Here is a 20,321-nt window from a genome sequence, read left to right on the forward strand (position 1 = left end):
GGCCGGGATGTCCTGCGCAGGTGCACACCCCCCCGTGCCGGGGCACCCGCTTTCTCGCCGTCCCTCCTCCCCGTCCCCCTCCGGCCTGGGGCGCTGACTGCGAGCTGGCAGGACAGGCAGACAGATGCAGAGAATGTGATTCTGGAGAGAGAAGACAGACAGGAAGGTCTTGGAGGAGTGGAGCGGGGACCGGGCGAGGAGAGACTGATAACCGCACTTTCTGCAGCCGGGCTCGGGCAGACCAGTCCTGGCGCAGCTCGCTGAGGGGTCTGGAGGGAGAGCTGAGCATCGGGCACTTGTTGCGGATGCCCCCGAGGCTTTGGGAAGGGATCCCTCCAGGCTCACGGTGTCCTCGCCTCCCACAAGTGCGTCCCTGCTCCCAGTAACCCGTGCTTTGCTTTGTCGATCAGGTCACGCTGCCAGCGCCGCTCCTCAGGCCAGCTCCCCGCCGGACTACACAATGGCCTGGGCGGAGTATTACAGACAGCAGGTCGCATTCTACGGGCAAACATTAGGGCAAGCTCAGGCCCACAGCCAGGTCTGTAGCCGATCGCCAGCACTGCCAAGACTTCCCAGACCAACCCTGACCCCCCCCCCCCCGCCCCCGCCAAGCCTTCTGTGTGTGCCTGACCCCGGGGCCAGGGCACGGGGCCCCTGGGCTGTGGAGGAACCGCTTGGGCCCTGGCACTGCTCAGCACGGCCGCCGTCTGCAAGAGTGCCCTGCGGCAGCCTTCCTGGTCCCCTCCTCGCCCCAGACAGGACAAGTTTGAGCCAAGTGGAGGAATTGTTTGGGCAGCCCCTACCAGGACGAGCCTGATCTTCCCTCAAATCCAGACCCAGAGCGCAGTGCTGAGTGGCACTCAGTTTCTTCCTCTGGAGCCCAGGTCCCCCCGCTATAGAGGAACGTGGCAAACTTAGCTGACCCTGGGCCAGCGTGGCATGTGACTAGGGAGCAGGACTGGCACTGGGGTCACTCCCCAGGCCTGTTCTTGAAAAGCGTGGTGTGGCCAGGCTGTCACGCTTGTCCCCAGTCAGCAGTGAGGGGCCGCAGGAGCAGGGCTAGTCCACAGCCTCTGGAGGCTGGGCCCTGCCTGGAAACCTGGAGGGCTCTGTCTAGTCAGAGGCCCAGAATGGTTTTCTTCTAAATGCAGGGAAGAGGACCAACTACTGCCGCAGGTCACATTTCAGGTGCATTTTTCAGGCGACCTGATGCCAGTCAGGTCCCTGTGGACAGTGTGTCCGTTACCACAGGCCCTGGACCCAAGGCCAGTCGTTCATCTCACTGCCAGAATGGCCCTCTGCGCCTGGGCCTGGTGGGAACAGGTGTCAGGGTGGTAGGTGACTGAGAAGAAGCATCACTCGCTCACTCCCCGCTCCCCGCCCAGCACCCCCTGTGGAAGGAGGTGCCCCGGGGCCTCCTGTACAAGAGAGGTTTTGTCTGGGCCAGATCCCATGACGAGGCCCGGAAGGATGGCGTGTGCCCGCGGGCGTGCGTGCGTGTGTGTCAGCTCCTGTCACCTCCCTGCAGACAGAGCCCCCGACCCCAGGCCGGCCCTTGAGAATTCGCCGTCAGACTAACTGCTCTCCCCCTTCCTTCCGCAGGAACAGTAGGACAGTGGCCTGCAGCTCCCTTTCCCCCCCGAAACCATTGTGAGCAAAACCTATTTGTAACAGAGGTTTTTAGATTTGCAAACCTTTTGATGAAGAACCTTTGTTTTGTTCTGTGAAACACTATATTTAGATTAACAGAATTTTTCTAAAAATCGGGAAAATCAGTTACTAAAAATTGCTGATAATTTTTGTTTTGTTATTTTTGTTTGTTACTTCAAATGTGTAAGCTCTGGGATTCTTTTTGGAGCAATACCTGCAAATTCGGGCACCAGAATGTGCCGCAGAGCAGTGACATTTCAACATGGTGTGTTTTTGTTTTGTTTTGTTTGCGTGTCTTTTTATTTACAGTTTTTTCTGTTGCAACAGAAAGTGGCTTGGAAGTCTTAGGTGGCTTGTAACAAATTCTTTAAAAAAATTTTAAACAGTATTTAAATATTCTTAAATGTGTAAATTCATTAAATGTTTTACTTCTAATTTCTTGTATCTTGGCTGTCTGGTTTTATTGCATTTTTTTAAAAACTGAACTATTATGTATTGTAATTAATTATGTGAATTCTGAATTGAGACAGATAATTGTATTGCTGTCCAACAGGGATCGGGAGGGGGCATTTTATAGGGTTTGTATAATTTCTTAGAGTTCTAAAGGGGTAATAATATAAAAATGTGTTTGTGTGTTTAGCAGACGTTTTTTCATGTCTCCATTACCTACCGATTGCAATTGTGTATCTAAGACCTCCAAGCTTGTTTTAAAAACAAAACAAAAAAACCTTTCTCTATTCTCTCAGAAATATAAATACTGTTATTTTTAATATTAAAAATAAATTCAATATAACTTTTAACAAACACTGTGGAACATTAAACCGCATAAAAATGTAGTAACTATTTTTTAATTCCAAGGTGTTTTTTGCTTTTTTCTTTTAAATATTTTCTTAATATTTGTCAAATTAACTAGATGAATAAATAAATCTAGCATTAACCACAATATGAATTAAATAATTTTGATTTAATAAAAGGGATAATATGATTTCCAGTGTTTACTGTAGTGTATCTTGTACAGATAACATGTATTTTTAAAGGAAAGAAAAACGGAATTGAAGCTATTTTTTCTTGCGTTTTTCAATTGACCTGGGGGACATTCCGTTTGAGATATACTGAAGTTACAGTGTCTGGGGTTTTTCTCCTTATTTTCCTTATAATGCTTGAAATGTCTAACTATTAAAAAAGGCAATTGGAAAATGTTATGCATGTTGTTTTTTAAAAAAAGTGTTGTTTTTATTGGACTGACAATTCATTTTACACTCTACATAATAAAATTTCCACAAGACATCTTGTGGGCAAAGTATTTTTAGTCTGTTTGCTCTCCGTTTGCTTGTTCCTCCCGCTGCCCCTGCCCGCTGCCCCCTGAGATAAAGGCGAGGATTCTGGCCGCTCTCGGCCGATCGTCTTGCGCTACGTCGGCCCGACCTAGCTGGTGCACAGCCTACGTTTGTAGCTACTTCGTTAAGCTAATTTTATCTTCATGGCTTCGTATAATCTAACAGTTTGACTTGAGAGCCTTGGTTACCTCAGCCCCTCTTACCTGTCACATCTGCTCATCTCTTGATGTGGGTGTGACACCAAGAAGTCAACCGCCAGGTTCCTTGCGCAGAGGTGCTGCCATCCCAAGTGGAGCTGGAAGATTCACTGAAGGGGGTCAGCGCGGCTCGCCCTCTCCCTTCCACGCACCTCCCCACACGTGCGCCTGAGAAGTGGGGACCGAAGCGGTCAGTCTGGCCCGCGGTCAGTCTGGCCCGCGGTCTGCTCCCTCCCTGTGTGGGTGCTGTTTACTGTCAGCCCTGGACTGGCTGTGGGACCCTGAGCTGCTGAGAGAGCTGGAAAGTGCCGGCGACTGTGCTCATTTTGTTTCACTGTTTTCATTAAGGAAACAGAAAGGGGGTGTCCTTACCCATAGGTTGAAACCACCGTGGAGGGTCCTGTGGTTTCAGGACACACGGGGACAGTGTGGGCCCTGGACTGCAGGGTTACTGAGGAGCACAGGGGATCGGCCTTCAACTCCTTTTTTTCCTGCTTCCCTGCCCGTTGATGGAAGCACCCGGCTTGGAGCACAGCTCTCCCCTCGACTGTGAACGTGCCCTGCCTCTGCCGCTCTGCACGGAGGCGTCTCTTCATTCAGACACAGTGCTGCTAGGAGGGTCCTGTCAGACCCCTCCTTATGGCTCGTTCTCGTGTGTGTGTGTGTTTCCAGTTCTGGTCCCTTTTCTTTTCTCTACCCCAGGCTCTAAGAGGAGGGGAAAAAAAGCATCTGTGGCTCCTTTAGGCCAAAAAGGGGTGTGGAGAGCAGCCCATCTGCAGCCATTCTGAGGCCTGTTGAGAGCCGGAAGACAAAAAGGAGATGTGGCATCTTTAACTACACCTCTAGAGAATCGAGTTTGACGTTGAGAGATTGAATAGTAAAAGCCACTTGGAAGGAAGGAGGGGTCGAGCCAGAGGAGGGCATAAACGCTGATGATGGGAAAGGGAATTAGGGAGAGGGCATTACAGAGAAGGCTTCCTTCTAATTCATCTTCCAAGCTCTGTGCCAAAACAGCATTTGGCATGGTTCACAGGGAGCGATTGTGTGATAATGAACCCTAAGGTGTCCCTTAATTGAAGACTGAGCATTGCGGTTTGTGCCAAGAGTCATAAATGGTGCAGGCTTGCAGGAGGATGCATTTTCTTAAATGTATCGGTAAGTACAGATTAGCGCTTGTCCCCAGTGAAATGCCCATACTATAAATTATGGAAATCTCTCTCTCTCTCTCTCTGTCTCTCTGTCTCTCTCTCTCTCTCTCTCTCTCTCCCTCTCTGATGCAGCCTTTTATTGAGGCACCGGGGAGGAGAGGCGGGGTGTAGTCCAGCAGGAGGCAGGGGGAAAGTTTGCAAGCATATGAAATTTGGCCTCTCATTAACATGGCGCCCACGGAAGATGGTTTTCATCAGCAGTCTGGTGTCCTGGAAGGCTAAAGTGCTTGAAATGTACCAAGTTCAGCGATTGTGTTCCATTAAGAAAGCTGCATGGTCATCACAGAAGGGACAGTCTGTGTGTTGGGGGAGGCAGGGGAGGAGGGCGGGTGCCCAGTCTGTCTGCAGAACTCTCGCCCCACCTCCCATACTCCATCACACTTGCATGCTTGGGCTCTGCCAGCCGCCCAAGCTCAGGATCCAAAGACCCAGCTGGGCTGTTCCCAACCCACCCAAGAGTTTGGGCTGAGGGCGGGGAGTCCGCCAGCCAGGTGCCTCCATCACTAACCCTGGTCTCAGGTAGGAGGTGCAGGCTTCCCAGTGTCCCTCTCAAGTGGTGACCACCCACGATGTCCTCCTGCAGCCCCCGCAGTCAGGTTGGCTGGGGTACAGATGGCGTGTTGCAGGGCTTGGTCCAAGAGGGAGTTTGGATGCCACGGGGCCTCAGCCTCTAGCTGGCTACGGCAGCACTGTTTCCCGAACCCACTTCTGGCCCCTGGGGCCCAGCTGGGGTTTTTAAGATGGTCTAATGCAAATGGCCCTGATAGACTCTTTGAGATTAACGGCCAGAAAGTGGATTGACGCTCAATCCCGCGGGGCGTGCTGGTCCTGGGTCCACATCTTGGGTGGGTGGAAGGCCAAGTGAAGACAGCCCTGAAACAATGGGAATCTCCACTGGCCTTTGTCTTGAGGGCCTTTTAGTAGCATCTACCAAGAAAGTTCTGGCCCTTTCCAGGCATCTCCTTTGCTGGGGGTCTCCACACCTAGGGTGGTAGGCAGGTCTGTTCTTCCCGTTTCACAGACAAGGGCTCAGAGTCCAAAGCTAAGTCAATTGCCCTTATCCACACAAGTACGTGGGGTTCTGGGCCAAGTTCTGTGCTGCCCTTCACCCAGGGCTTCAACAGAGAGCATCACGATTGCCCACAGGGAGCTCATGGTCAAGCAGGGGGACACGGCCAACGCCACCAAGTGAGACAGTTGATAGGATGAGGAAACAGCCCTAAAAGTAAGTGCTGTGTGCCAAGCACGGGTCAGTCCCTGTCACTACATTGCAGTCAATCATCATCTCTGATTCCGTATTTGCAAATTCACCTACTAAAATTTATTTATAACCTTAAAATCGGCACTCACCACAATTTTGTGGTCATTCCCAGAAAAAAAAAAAAATTGAGTTGCCCACTGCCCGTGTTCCCAGCTGAGATGAACCAGGCAAACAGTCTACCTTCCTGTTCCAGCTCCTGTTCCAAGCAAGGGTCCCCCCGGCAGTCTCTTTAGTGCCATGTATTTTGCAGTTTTGTGCTTTCCCTTGGTTATTTTGCGTTTAAAATGACCCCTAAGCGTAGTGCTGTCTAATGATGTCCTTTACAGAGAAGATACAGGTGTTAGGTAAGCTTTGCCCAAGCACGAGTTATAGGGCTGCTGGCTGTGAGTTCAACGTTAATGAATCGACAATATATATTAAATAAGATGGCTTTAAACAGAAACACACATAAAGCAAAGTTATGTGCTGGTTGAAAACGCGGTGAACCTGTATTTCCCTGAGGAGCAAGGGTTCAGTATTCGCTGGTCCAGTTTCTCTGCAACTTTATAGAGCATCACGCTGCAAGTAACAAGAACGGCCAATACCTTACTTTCCCGTAAGAGCCTCATGGCCCTGGGGGCCCACCTGGGAGATGAGGAAACAGGTTTGAACAGGTTCTTGCCAGAGTCCTGGCTATGGTGGCGACAGAGCAGGGCTCAGAACTCAGTCAGACTGCAAAACTGGCCCACTTGGCCACTCTGAGGACAGAAACGGACACGTATGCGAGGGACACCTAAGTTGGTTCTAGAGGGACCTAACGGGTTCAGCCCACCGTGGGCACAGACTGGAAGATTCAAAGGTACAAACTCAAGCTCCGCTACTCAACAGTTTCCTTATCTGCAGCGGGAATAATAACTACCTCCCCGATCCCGGGGCTGAGGTGGGATTCAATGACACGTATGTGAAGCCCTTGACATCTGGCTTATCATAAGCTCTCAGACAGTGGCATCTCGTAGTAGTAACAGAGTCCAGGGCTTCTGACTGCTTTGGTGGCTTCTTCTGTTCCCCTCTGAGCACCAGGACAGACTGTGTGATCTGAAACAAATGTCAGCCTCAGCACGAACCCTCTGAGCTTCTCCTGGGCTCTCTTGGTCTCCCCAGGACACATGATCCCAGGTCCAGCTCGCTGGTCCCCTGAAGTCCGGGCAGCTAGGCCATTAGGAAGGAGCTGCCCCCAAGGGGCAGATGAGGAGCCAGGACCACCCCCCGGACCCCAACACACAGATGTGTGGGTGACGGCTTGGGCCAGTTGTTGGGTGATTCGAGGCTGCTCCGTATTGGCCCACAAGACGCTGTTTAAGGAAACCCTCTACGGGAATTCCCTGGCGGTCCAGTGGTTACGACTCGGCGGTGCCACTGCCAGGCCTGGGTTCAATCCCTGGTCAGGGAACTAAGATCCCGCAAGCTGCACGGCGCGGCCAAAAAAATTAAAAATAATAATAAGGAAAACCTTATCAAGCACATCAAAAAGGAATATGTGATCTTTTGGTCTCTCCCTCTTGCATCAGATTCTCTAATCCTGACTTTGCTGGGAAGCAGGTACCTTGGCCCCTGAGCAGGGGCCTGAGCCCCGCACCTATCCCAGCTGTCACTCACTGCCAGCCACTCTGCTGCATTCAGACCAAGCCCCCAAAGTCCACGTACCTTCCATTCACTGGGGTGCGGTCAGATGCTTGCAGCTGCAGCTCTGTGTTTAAGAGAAGGATGACGATTAAGATTGGGTGCAGACAGGACAGGGATCATAGTTTTGTCCTGGGGCTTGATGTCATGCCACGAGGTCACCTGTCTGAGCGTATTTACTGAAAGGTTCTTCCTCAGACCTGCCTTTTCCTCAGTCAAGGGGAGACAGCGACCAGCTGGGGCATCCAGAGTCCTGGCTTTTGTTCCCTGCTTGGATGTCTGACTTGCTCTGTGACTTGAGCAGATCATGTCTCTTCATCTCAGTTTGTCTTCGGGAACCAGACCACACCAGTGGTTTCCAAATTGTGTTAGTGTTCCCCAGTTGTTTGATTCAAATTCCAATAAAATGCATTAAATGTCTTTAAACATTTTCCATTATAATTTTTTTAAACACCATGCATTCAAGTATGTTATATGCTGAATTTCCATTTGTTCAATCTGCTTGTCTATCTTTGTGTCAATGCAATGCTATCTTTACACTTTATTTATTTATTTATTTTTGGCTGTGTTGGGTCTTCGTTTCTGTACGAGGGCTTTCTCTAGTTGCGGCAAGTGGGGGCCACTCTTCATCGCGGTGCGCGGGCCTCTCACTGTCGCGGCCTCTCTTGTTGCGGAGCACAGGCTCCAGACGCGCAGACTCAGTAGTTGTGGCTCACGGGCCTAGTTGCTCCGCGGCATGTGGGATCTTCCCAGACCAGGGCTCGAACCCGTGTCTCCTGCATTGGCAGGCAGATTCTCAACCACTGCGCCACCAGGGAAGCCCAATGCAATGCTATCTTAATTACTGTACATTTATAGTGAGTCCCTTCAGCTATTCTCAGCCCTTTGCGTTTCCATAAAAATTTGAGAATCAGTTTATCAATCCCCTACTCCCCACAAAAATGACTTTAAAGCTGCTGGGATTTTGACTGGGATTGCACTGAATCTATGGGAAGAATTTACAACCTAACAATATTGAGTCTTCCTATCCATGTATGTGGTATATCCCTATCTCTTGTTTAGTTCTTTGATTTCTCTCTATAAGTTTAGTAGTTTTCAGTATAGAGGTCTTGCACATCTTTCTTTCCATTGACTCCTGGGTTTTTTGATATTTTGCTGTTATCAAAAATGGTATTTTTTAATTTCTTTGTTGCTGGTGATAGAAATATAATTTATTTTTACACATTGACCTTGATTCCAATGACCATACTTAAATTCCTTGTTAATTCTAATAACTTGCAGATTCATTTGGCTTTTCTATGTTCAGAATCATGTCATTTATAAATAATGATGGTGTCATTTTTTTGCATTCCCATCTTTATGCCATTTGTTTCTTTTTATTGCTTCCTTGCAAGGCCAAGACTGCCAGTACATTGTCGACTGAAAACAGTGAGAGTGGACATCCTGGTCTTGTTTGCATTCTAAGGGAACACTTTCAATAGCTCACCATTAATTATATGTTGTACATTTGTCGTATATACCTTTTATCGGGTAAGGAAATTCCCTTCTGTTTCTAGTTTGCCAAAAGTTTTATCATGAATGGGCGTGGAATTTTTCAAGTGCTTTTTCTGCATCTATAGACAGCATCACATGAATAATCTCCTTTTTAATTTTAATATAGTGAATCACATTGATGGATTTTCAAATGTTAAACCAGCCTTGCATTCCTAGAATAAACTTCACTTGGTTGTAATGTATTACCTATCCTTCTTGTGTATCATTGGATTGATTTGCCAATATTTTTGTTTAGGATTTTTGCATGTATATTCATGAGAACAATCAGTCTATAATCTACACCATAATTTAACCCACTGAAGACCTGAAACATGCCCACTCATGCTCCCAGTTTAACCCATTTCCATTTGGGTTATGCCACCACCGTTCCCACTCCTGATGAGGAATGTTCTCACTCTGGGCTGGTCTTTGAATTCAGGCCTGCAGGTATCTTCTCCAGCAAAATCGTACCAAAAAGTTCATCACTCAGTTTATTACTGAGTTCCATGCTCAGTTAGAAGCGAGGCAGATCATATCACCATGGCCAGTGGTCATTGTGCAGTTAACACCCACAACTAATATCGCTAAAGCACCAGCCATACTCAAAGCACTGTGCTTGGCCCTGGGGGATAAAGCAAAGCCACTTCTCCCCTTATGGAGCTTGCTATCCAGGAAAGGGGTTCATTTACGCCTGGCAGTGGCTACTTAGCAACTCAGCTTTGAAACAAAAAGTTCTTCCTACACCTTCTCTTTGAATCTTCTGAATTTGTTGTATTAAAGACTATTTAAAATAACAAGGTAAGCAGTTTTAATACTGTTGTCCTTAACAACTGCTTATTTGTCTGAATTGAGTTCACACCCACACTGTGCGACCGATTCAGAAATAACATGGATGCTGTGGCTCAGGGGAAACTCATCCCCAAACTCCTTGTTTTGATTCTATCACCAGCCTCACTGCTGTCGTGGATCGAATGGCAAGTAAGTATGTAAATGTGAACTTATCCATCTCTTGCTATTTAAATGCCATTTGTATCTGTTTTCTTTGGTTTTCTGCAGTTTGAATATGTTATGCCGAAGTGTGGCGTCTTTTGTGTGTTTGTTTTGTTGTAGTTGTTTGTTTTCTTTCTTTTTTGTTTTTTTAAAATTTATTTCATTTTTTAATAAATGTTTTGTTCCTTTTTGTTTGCTTTGTTTGGGGGTTTTGTTTTTTGTTTGTTTGTTTTAATTTTTATTTATTGATTTTTGGCTGCATTGGGTCTTCGTTGCTGCACACGGGCTTTCTCTAGTTGCGGCGAGCAGGGGCTACTCTTCGTTGTGGTGTGTGGGCTTCTCATTGCAGTGGCTTCTCTTGTTGCAGAGCATGGGCTCTAGGTGCGCGGGCTTCAGTAATTGTGGCACGCGGGCTCAGCAGTTGTGGCTCGCGGGCTCTAGAGCACAGGCTCAGTAGTTGTGGCGCACGGGCTTAGCTGCTCCGCGGCATGTGGGATCTTCCTGGGCCAGGGCTCGAACCCATGTCTCCTGCATTGGCAGGCGGATCTTAACCACTGCGCCACCAGGGAAGTCCCCGACCTTGTTATTTATCTATTTTATATACAGTAGTGTGTAGCTGTTTATCCCAAGGTCCTAAATTAGGCGGGATAAATAAGGTGCCTCTCACTAATTTTTGAAAATTCTCAGCCATCATTACTTCGAATATTCTGCTCCATCTCTCTTTCTTCTACTCCTCCTGGTATCCCAACTTCACAAACGTTATACCTTTTGAGATTGTCCCACAGTTCTTGGTTACCTATCCTGTTGTTTCTTTCATTCTTTTTTCTCTTTGCAGTTCAGTTTGAGAAGTTTCTATTGACGTCTTTTCAAGCTCAGTGATTCTTTCCTCGGCCATGTCCAGTCCACTGATGAGCCCATCAAAAGGATCCCTCATTTCTGTAACAGTGTCTTCAATCTCTAGCATTTCCATTCGATTCTTTCTTAGAGTTTCGACCTCTCTGCCTATGTTACCCGTCTGTTCTTGCATGGTGCCCACTTTTTCTATTACAGCCCTTAACATATTAATTATAGTTATTTTAAATTCCCTTTTGATAATTCCAGGCTTGGTGTCCTATCTGAGTCTCGTTCTGATCATTGCTTTGTCTCTTCAGATCGTATTTTTCCTTGCCTTTTGGAATGCCTTGTAATTTTTTGTTGGAAGCTGCACACGTTGTATGAGGTGATAGGAAGTGAGGTTAATAGGCTTTTAGATGTATGTTAATATCCCTAGGAGTCTGTAGCTGTAGGTGTCCGAAGCTTCAAATTCTCGAGTGTCATTTTTTTGTCTCCTCCCTTGACTTTGGGCTTCCCTGCGTGCTCCTCCTCAGATAGAGTCTAAGACCTGCAGCTCTTTCAGCTGTAACGCACCATTAGTATACTGGGGCCCTGCTGGTGCCATGGTGGGGGGCAGGAGATGGGGAGTATCCTATCATCTTCCAATTAAATGTCAGTCTTTTAAGTGCGCCTGTGTCTCAGGGCTGCTTCTCCAGTGGTAGAGCTTTTCCCTCTGCCTCCCCCTCCCTTCTCTGCCTGCCGTAATTCCAAGCAAATTCCTGTTCCCTGTTTGTTTGTTTGTTTCTCCCTTAGGTGAGACAGGAAGTGTGGAGGGGGCTGGAGGGAGAGGAATTCCCTTCCCCCACGTGGGATGAGGCTCTGGGTGAACTTCACCAGGATTTCTCTCCTGTCCCCCTACCAAGGACACTAGGAGGTCTCAGATCTTCTCCTGGAGAACCTGGTGGGGTTCCTGGTGGCAAAACCCATGAAAGTGCGAGCCTTCTCCCCCAGGATTGGGCACCCCAGGAGCTTCTCACCCTGATGCCAGTCTATACTCGGCCTTCCAGCAATTCATCAAAATTGCCATTCAGTGTTCCTACAAGTTTGTGACTCCAGGGATCCTGCTCCAGGTGAACAGATCACAGCTGTGATCCTCCAGAGTCCCCCTTCCCTCCAGCTGGCAGCGTGACAGTTTGCCTTGCAACCTCAGTTCTCTGACGGGTCCAAGAAAAACTGCTGATTTTCCATTTGTAAAGGCGAGGGTGATGACTTCCATGCTTTCTACATGGCGGAGTTGTACCTGGAAGTCCTATAGCTGTTTTCTAATTAGATTCCTTCCTAAGATCTCATCCGAAGAAAGCGTTTCACCGCTCACCCAGCATCTGAGCACCCCCGTCCAGGGATGTGAAAGTGCAGCTTCTCACTTCATGGTGGGGACATAGAGATGGCACAGAACCAGGCACAGTTGGCTGGTGTCTCCAAGCACCCCCTTCACGAGAGCTGTAGGGAAGAAGAGGACATTCCAAGCAGCTGGAGATCAAGGAGGCGAGGCTTTTCTCCTTGAAATCCCATGGAGAAGAATTCTACAACTCCAGCTAGTACCTCTCAGCCTGGGCACGAGGATGTGCCTGGCTTGCTCAGGAAACATCAGCATCTTGAGGGTGGGGACCAGCTGGGTCCTTTTCAGCCTCTCAACGCTCGGACGGGGCTGGCACAGTGCAAGTTCTTCGTAGATGCTGGTTGAACTAAACAACCTTTAACTAAAGTCTCTGGGACTGGAAGCTACCAGGGCTGGACTGACGCTGTAGGACATGACACTACCTTGCTTGATGCTCCAAGCTCCAGGTCCAGCCCGGCACACTGTGAGTGTGCATTAAATATTTGCATAATTAAAATAAATACATGATGCTCTGAGAGTCTGGGGTGTCCAGAATAAATACAATTTGTAACTTACTGGACACCTAGAGCAGCACATTTCCCTTTCATTGTAACTATACCTTATTTAACTGGTCTTCAGGTGAGTTTGTCCTCCCTGATTGCCCAAAGTCTGCCATTGGACAAAGAGGAGGGAAGAGGTGGGAGGATGTAAATGAGTCTAACATTAAAAAATCTCAGCCTTCCCTGGTGGCGCAGTGGTTAAGAATCTGCCTGCCAATGCAGGGGACATGGGTTCGAGCCCTGGTCTGGGAAGATCCCACATGCCTCGTGGAGCAACTAGGCCCGTGAGCCACAACTACTGAGTCTGCGCGTCTGGAGCCTGTGCTCCGCAATGGGAGAGGCCACGACAGTAAGAGGCCCGCGCACCGCGATGAAGAGTGGCCCCCACTCGCCGCAACTGGAGAAAGCCCTCGCACAGAAACGAAGACTCAACACAGCCTAAAATAAATAAATAAATAAATTTATAAAAAAAAAAAAAAGAATCCACCTGCCAATGCAGGGGACATCGGTTCGATCCCTGGTCCGGGAAGATCCCACATGCTGCCGAGCAACTAAGCCAGCGAGCCACAACTACTGAGCCCTCGTGCCACAACTACTGAAGCCTGCACGCCTTGAGCCCGTGCTCCGCAGCAAGAGAAGCCACCACAATGAGAAGCCCGCGCACCGCAACAAAGAGTAGTCCCTGCTCGCAGCAACTAGGGAAAGCCCGTCCACAGCAACGAAGACCCAACGCAGCCAAAAATAAAATTAATTAATTAAAAAAAAAAAATCTCCATCCAGCCCAGTTTAACATTCATTTCCTGACACCTCTAGAGTCTTGCATGGGGGCACGTGGAGGGCTTTCTTGTCTGGCTTGCATGGGGCACACGGCTTTGAATGATACAACCCCAAGGGCTTTCTTCTCTGGCTGTAGAGAGCAGGGAAGGCATAGAAGGGAAGGGCCCAGGCTTGGAGAGCATCCATTACTCCTGCGTAGCCTCCATTTCCTCTGCTGCAAAATGGGGTGAATGTTGGGACCTATCTTGCAGAGTTGCTATATGAGCTGTTCATAGTCCCGTGTGCGTGTGCCTGATCCAGGGCAGCAGAGGAGCAAAAGGAGCTCTCAGGCAGCGGGAGCCAGCTCCACTTCATCCTCAGTGCTGTCGAAGGTTTTGGAACTAGGACAGCAGCGGTGATCAGGTGCTACGGGAGAGGCATCTCTCTGTGGACAGGATACGGACTGGAGGCAGGGAGGCCCAGGGAGTCTGACACACTGGCTGGGACGAATGGGAGGAAAAGAAAAGCCTTGGGCGGGCCTGGTCCCCAGCAGTGGGTCCCTCTGGCTCAGCCTCTCAGGCCTGAGGACACCCGTCCCAATGGCTCATGTCTACTCAGGTGGGAGCATCTGTGGCTGGGCCTCAGCCTCTCTTCCCACATCCTAACCGGGCCCCAGCGTTCAGAGGATCTGGGCTCCCCTAGCTTGTTGGCTGTGCCAGCTTGATAGGGGCTGGAGGTCCCCAGATGTCACTTCTCTGGGACACAGAAACTCCTTCATGCCGCCCAGAAAGTAAGCAAGTCCAGAGGCCTCATCGTCCTTCAAGCTTGTTCACACCATCATGCCTGGAAGCATGCCTGTTCATCTCTGTACACTTCATGCCTAGTTCCTCCGCAGCAAATGAAAGGTGCTTCCCTGACCACGGGAACAGCCTCTTGGCATTGGCAGACAGTGCACGGGTCCACCTAAGTCACAACTGTGACTTAGCAGCCCCAGCCAGGAGGCTGTACGGGACAGTGGTGGAGGCCCAGCCCTGGAGTCAGGTTGCCTGAGTTTGAGTCTCAGCTCTGCTCTTTGCTCACTGTGTGTGGCCATGGGCATGTCAGTGACAATGCCCTCTTCACCTTCACCTGTGATGGCAGGGCTGCAGCAGCCACCTTGTGACCATGAGAACAGAGGGAACCTCGGGCCTCTCATCCTTGACATGCTAAGCAAACTTATGCCTACTTACCTCTGCAATCTGTTTTGTAAGAAAATAACCCCCTTCCTACAGCAGCCATTGAGGTCAGGTCCACTGTTGATGGGGCCAGAAGTGTTCCTAAGACACCTAAAACTTCTCTGTGCCTGTTTGCCCTTCTGGTAGATGGAGATAATTATAGCAGCTACCTCAGTGTGACAGATTGAGAAAACTCCATGTGAAGTACTTAAAAGTACTGATACTTAGTGAGTGCCCAGCAAATGTTAATTATATTATTGTTGTGGTGGTGGTTGTTGTTTTCATTCCAATTACTTTTTGTAAGACATGGACTGGAATACAGACTCCTTGGCATACTGATCAACTTCCTTAGCATATGGTTTCCAGTGTCTCTTTGTAGGTGATATTTGGTACCCGCTTTCGTACTTTTATATTTCCCAAAGTTTCAAGCATGGACATGTGTTACTTTTTTTTTTAATTAATTAATTAATTTATTTATTTTTGGCTGCCCTGTGTCTTCTTTGCTGCGCATGGGCTTTCTTTAGTTGCGATGAGCAGGGGCTACTCTTTGTCGCGGTGTGTGGGCTTCTCATCGCGGTGGCTTCTCTTATTGCAGAGCACGGGCTCTAGGCGCGCGGGCTTCAGTAGCTGTGGCTCACGGGCTCTAGAGCGCAGGCTCAGTAGTTGTGGCGCACGGGCTTAGTTGCTCCGAGGCGTGTGGGAACTTCCCGGACCAGGGCTCGAACCCGTGTCCCCTGCATTGGCAGGCCGATTCCTAACCACTGCACCACCAGGGAAGCCCACTACTTTTAAATGTAATAAAGTTGCTAATGTTTTCGATATATCAAGTACATTCTCTATCCTATGAGCTTTCCACGCATGATGTCTTTTATGTCTCATGACAGCTCTCCCAATGGAGTTTCTATTCTTATCCCCACTTTGCAGATAAAGAAACTGAGGCTCAGAGAGGGAAAGTGAGTGCCTTGGCTCCTGGACAGTACCTGCTGGAGTCAGGATTGGACTCGCATCCTCAGGTCTCTGGCGCTTGGGGCATCTCCTGATGGGGCCAGAGGACCCATACATGTGAGGCCAGGTGGTCTTTGGAGAGGGGACAAGAATGGAGATGACAGCCAAAGGCATCTCTTCAGTGTCAGCTCACTCACCGGGCACATCAGGCGGCATGAGACAGGCAGGGTGATTGTTCCCACTTTACAGATGAGGCCGAAGTCACTTGGACAGAGGCGTCAGGGCCAGGGAGGTGCCAGAGCCACCAGGTTAGCCTGAGAGAGGCTGCCACCACCTCTGGCCCCACCAGAGTGTGACCCACCCCTGGAAGCTGGTCAGAGAAAGCAAGGACTGGGTCTGCCCTGGTCACCTGCTCCCCCCAGGGCCTTGCCCAGAGCCTGGCACACATAGGCACTCAATAAATATTTCTGGAACAAAGGAATGACCAGGGCCTCCAGGATTCCCCATGAGGCCGGAGATGGTGTGGGTGGCAGTGGTGGTGGCAGGGAGCTGCACCTTTAGGGCCCAACTCCCTGTGCCAAGCCTCTCTGCTCTGGGGACATCCCCGGTGGACGGTGAGCGGATGCGAGGGCCCGGAGGTGGAGGAGGAAGGCCAGCAGGCTGAGGGTGGGGTGGGAAGGGCCTCTGGAGAAAGGAGGAGGCATGAGTGAGTCAGGCATGGTTCCTTCTGGCTGCCCCTAGACTCACAGGAGGGGCAGAGAGCTGGTGAGGGTGAGGGGCCAGGCAAGAGGGCCTGGAGGAAGACGGGCAGGGAAGGGGCCCGCCCGTCTCCCACCTACCCGACCTGATCCCCCCTCTTCATCTTTCCTGCCTGCTTTCGTCGACCCCTCCCCCACTCCCACCCCCTACCCCAATCTCTGTGTCTGAGGCACCCCCGTTCCTCCCCATTCCTGCCTCTCTGCCGTCTCTCTAACTCTCAAAGAAGTCTCCCCAAGCCTCGGGCTCCTTTGGAATCCCTGCCTCCGCTCCCTTCATTTCTCTGTGTCCTTGTGTCTCCACGTCTCAGACTGCTTTTTATCTGGATCCTTCCATCTCGGCGTCTCTTTGCCTCAGTCTCCCTCCATCTCGGCCCCACTAGGCCTCCGGAAGCCTGTGCTTCCTCTCCCGCCGTGCCGCGTCCCCTGGAGGTCCAGCCTCCCCAAGTGCCTCACCCCTCCGTCCCGCCGCCTTGATCGGCCAGGACTCTAGCGGTGGCAAAGGCGGGCCTGGGGGTCCGGGCTTGGGAGACGCTGGAGAAGGTTCCCGGGGGCGCAGGAGAGGGGGCACCGGGGCCGGGCCTCAGCGCCCAGAGGGGCTCGCGTGCCAGTCACCTGCCGGCAGGGGCGCCGGCTCCGCGCCAACGCGCTCGACGTGGGCGCCCGGAGGCGCGCCTTTGTCTCTCTGCGGCCGAGGAGGTTAATTAGATTGAGGAAGGGGCGCTGTCCCCCTTCACGGCGCTGCGGCCGCCACTCCACCCGGCGGCCCCGCGCTGGCCGGCCCGAGTCACGTCGACTGAAACCGTCTCTGCGGCCCGCGCCTCCCATCCCACCTCGGCAGCGGTCGCTCCTTTGTACGCGCGAGCCGGGGCGCCCCCGGAGCCCCGAATCGTCCCGCGGGAACGCGGGAGGGGGCACACGGGTCCCACGCGGGAAAGGAGTTTCCCTAGGCCACGCGGGCGTGGGGACCAGATTTTGAGACTCAGCAAGACAGAGAAATTGGAGGAGGAAGCCCAGAGGGTGTGAGAAAGCCGGAGCGGGAGCCGGAGCGCAGGCGAAAAAGGAGAGGGCGCAGAGGAAGGAGGGAGAGGAGGAGAGAAGTGGATGGGGGACGCGCGACGGCGGCGGCGAGCAGGCGGAGGAGACGGGAACTCGCGTGCGGGAGGAGGGGCGGGGGCGCCGGGCAGGGGAGGGGGCGAGTAGCCGCCGGAGGCAGCCGGACACACGGACCGCGAGACGCGCGGACGGCGCAGGGGCCCCACTCCCGCCTTGGGGCTGAAGCGCCGGAGGCCGGGGGACCGGGGCAGGGGGTCGGGGCGTCACTCGTCCACATTCTTCGCCTTTTCTTCCTCTGGCTCATTCTGGCCGATCGATACCTGCGCGGGACCTGCCCCCGCCGCTAATAACTTTTTAATGAGTTCGAGGGGCTTAGAGCGAGCGCGATCTGCCCTCCAGGGTGGATTTTCCCCTGGCAGATGTTTCGGGAGGAGGAGGCGCGCGGGGCCCCCGGGAGGTGGGAACAAATCTTTCCCTCCGAGGGGCGAGGCAGAAGACTTTCTTCTAAAGTTCAAAAGAAAGACGGGCTTTCACTCGGCCCCCAAAAATGTATTTCCCGGCGGACAATGGGCTCCTTTCTGCGCCTCCTAGGGCCGGCGGGGCGGGAGGGGCGGGGACCCGTGAGCCTTGGCCCCGCCTGACCGACGAGCGCCCCCTCCACCCGGGCCGGGACGCCGAGCGAGGGCGCGGAAGCCAGGAGCCCGGCCTCCCCTCCGAACGCCCCTGGAAGAGCGCTGTCCGGACCTGGGCGCACAGGCGAGAACCAAAGTGCCCTGCGGGCCGAGAAGCGTGGCCTGGGGAGCCCTAGGCTGCCCCCCACCCCGTGCCCTGGGCCTTGCGGGTGCGGCCGCCGGACTCGATGGGGCTAGTGTGGGTGCCTGGAGGGGAGGTAGGACAGGTCTCCGGGCTTGGGCAGCGGCCCCGGTTCTCTCCGCGATCCGCCCTGCGCAGGGCAACAAGTAGAGGTCAGCCGGCTTCCAGCGGCCGCGGGACACTGAGTCCCTCTTCACCTGCCCAGGCCCGGCCACCCGTCCCGATGTCCCCGTGCCCTTGCCACCTCCCCACCCACCCAGTGCCCCTCAGCCCGTGGGTCTGTCGGCCCGCCGCCGCCTCCCTCTCTCCACTCCCGTGGGCGCGAAGAGACGGGGGTGCCAGGGCTATGAGGCTGACCTCCGAAGAGCCGCGGCCGATTGATTCGTTCCGCCCGGAGCCCGGGCCGCGTGAATGGGGGCCTGGGCGGCGGCGGCGGCGGCGACGGGGATAAAGATGTTCTTCCCGCCAGCGGGAGGGGGCGCGGGGCGGGAAGCGGGGCCATTCACTCCTGGCCTGGCCCCTCGGGAAGCCGCGCCGAAGAAAGGGGGCCGGGGCCTATTCAAGCCCTACGAGCCGCCCACAATGGACCGATATACTGGGGGCCTCTCTATTAACGTCCATGAATATTGAAGAGAGCTCGGAGCGGCGGCCCGCGGCCGCGAGGGGGGCGGTGCCTGCGAGTTCTGGCTGCCGGGGCTAAGGGAGGGGGCTTGGCGCGGGCACACTCCGCGCCCGGGCCCCGCGCAAAACTACACGGTTCATCCGCGGAGAAACCCCAGAACGTGCAGTGTTTTCCCTCGCGATCTCAGCGAGGGGAGATGCCAGCGCGGGGGGCCTTGCTCCCCAATTCCAATGGGCCCTGAGACTGGGGCGCTCCCTACAGGTCCCCTTTTCCCTGGGGCGCGGTCGGGTGGGTCTGCGGCTAGAACAGAAGCACACAACTTGAGGACGCAGAGGAGACGCTCGGGGCCGGCTCCGCTTCCGCCCGGCCCCCAGCACCTCTCCCGGGGTTTGCGGGTCCAGGGCAAAGAAGAGGGCTCCCTGGCCGCACTCCGGACCCTCGATCCTCTCATCTTCTGACCCCGAGCTAGCGTCCAGGACCCACATGCTGCACCCCCAGGACGGAGGGACCGCACAGAGCTGAGGACTTTTTCTCAGTGGGGTGTGGGCTGGGAATCCTCGGGGCTTTCAGAGGAAAGTGACCTGACCCAGAGAGACCAGGCGGGAAGAAACCTCAGTTCACAAAGTCCAACCCAAACCATTGCACACATCAGGACACTGAGGCTCAGAGAGGGGAAGGGCCGACCCAAGGACGCACAGCAGTCCTCATCCCTCCTTGGTCTCCCGGAGGCGCTGAGGTTGGTTGCGGCTCCTGGTGACTCTCTTCCTGTCCACCAAGTCTTTGTGGAAGCCGAGGCCCAGGCGCGGGTGAGGCTCCCATGCCCGGACTCCATCCGCCCTCCTCAGACACGAACTCTGGGCCCAAGCCAGAGCCAGTGTGACTCTCCGGCGATGTCTGGAAGAAAGTTGAGGTTCCGGGACCCTAACCCGCGGGCTGCCCTCGCTCCTCCACAGCTCTGCCCTCTGCTGGCGCCGGGCACGACGGTCGCCCCTGCTGCCCAGTGTGGCTTCTCCCGGGCATCAGACTCGAGGTGACCCGGGCTCGGGGTCTGAAGGCCAGTGGTTGCTGCCTTCCTTACTCTAGGCCCCGATGCGGACCCCGGGATGCCTGGAGACCACTGGCTGGAACGGGGTATGCAGAGGCCGGGTGTCTGCGGCCGCCAGGTGTGAGGCTGGCTTAGCAAAGGCAGGACCCTGTGATGGAGGGAGCACTTTGCCAAGGCGCCTGAGGACGGTACTCCTTGTAGGAAGGCCAGGCCCCCTGCCCCTCCACCCAAGTCCCCTCTCTGAGGACAAGGCCTGGGGCGTCCGATTCCTCCAGCTAACCGTGAGCCCAACGCACTGCCCTGAACGTCCAGAAAACCCAGCTCCATTATCGGAATCTGACGTTGCGGGGAGGTGGGGGGTGGGGGAGGGCTGAGGAGTTCAGCAGATGGAGATGTCCCTGTGCCCCCCATCCCTTGTCTGGGGCTGAAGTGGGGATGAGGCGAACCCTGGGAGGCGGCAAAGCCCGCAGGAAGCGGTGACCTTTCCCGCTTTGGCTCCGCGCTCAGCAGCTCCCTATCTCCGGCGAAA

General features: G+C 53.0%; 1 protein-coding gene across 11 annotated transcripts in view; it reads left to right on the top strand.

Annotated features, from left to right (window-relative positions):
- The window catches only part of FUBP3 (far upstream element binding protein 3), a 49,610-nt gene extending 46,657 nt beyond the window's left edge, over positions 1-2,953 (top strand). For all 11 annotated transcript variants that reach the window (XM_082400789.1, XM_082400790.1, XM_082400796.1 and 8 more), the window contains 2 exons: positions 411-538; positions 1,603-2,953. In XM_082400789.1, the coding sequence (XP_082256915.1) occupies positions 411-538; positions 1,603-1,611 (137 nt within the window). In that variant the 3' untranslated portion in view covers positions 1,612-2,953. The remainder of the gene's footprint in view (positions 1-410; positions 539-1,602) is intronic.
- The last annotated feature ends 17,368 nt before the right edge of the window (positions 2,954-20,321 follow it).

This window comes from Balaenoptera borealis (genome assembly GCF_965194805.1).
Source record: "Balaenoptera borealis genome assembly, chromosome: 8".
Taxonomy (NCBI): domain Eukaryota; kingdom Metazoa; phylum Chordata; class Mammalia; order Artiodactyla; family Balaenopteridae; genus Balaenoptera; species Balaenoptera borealis.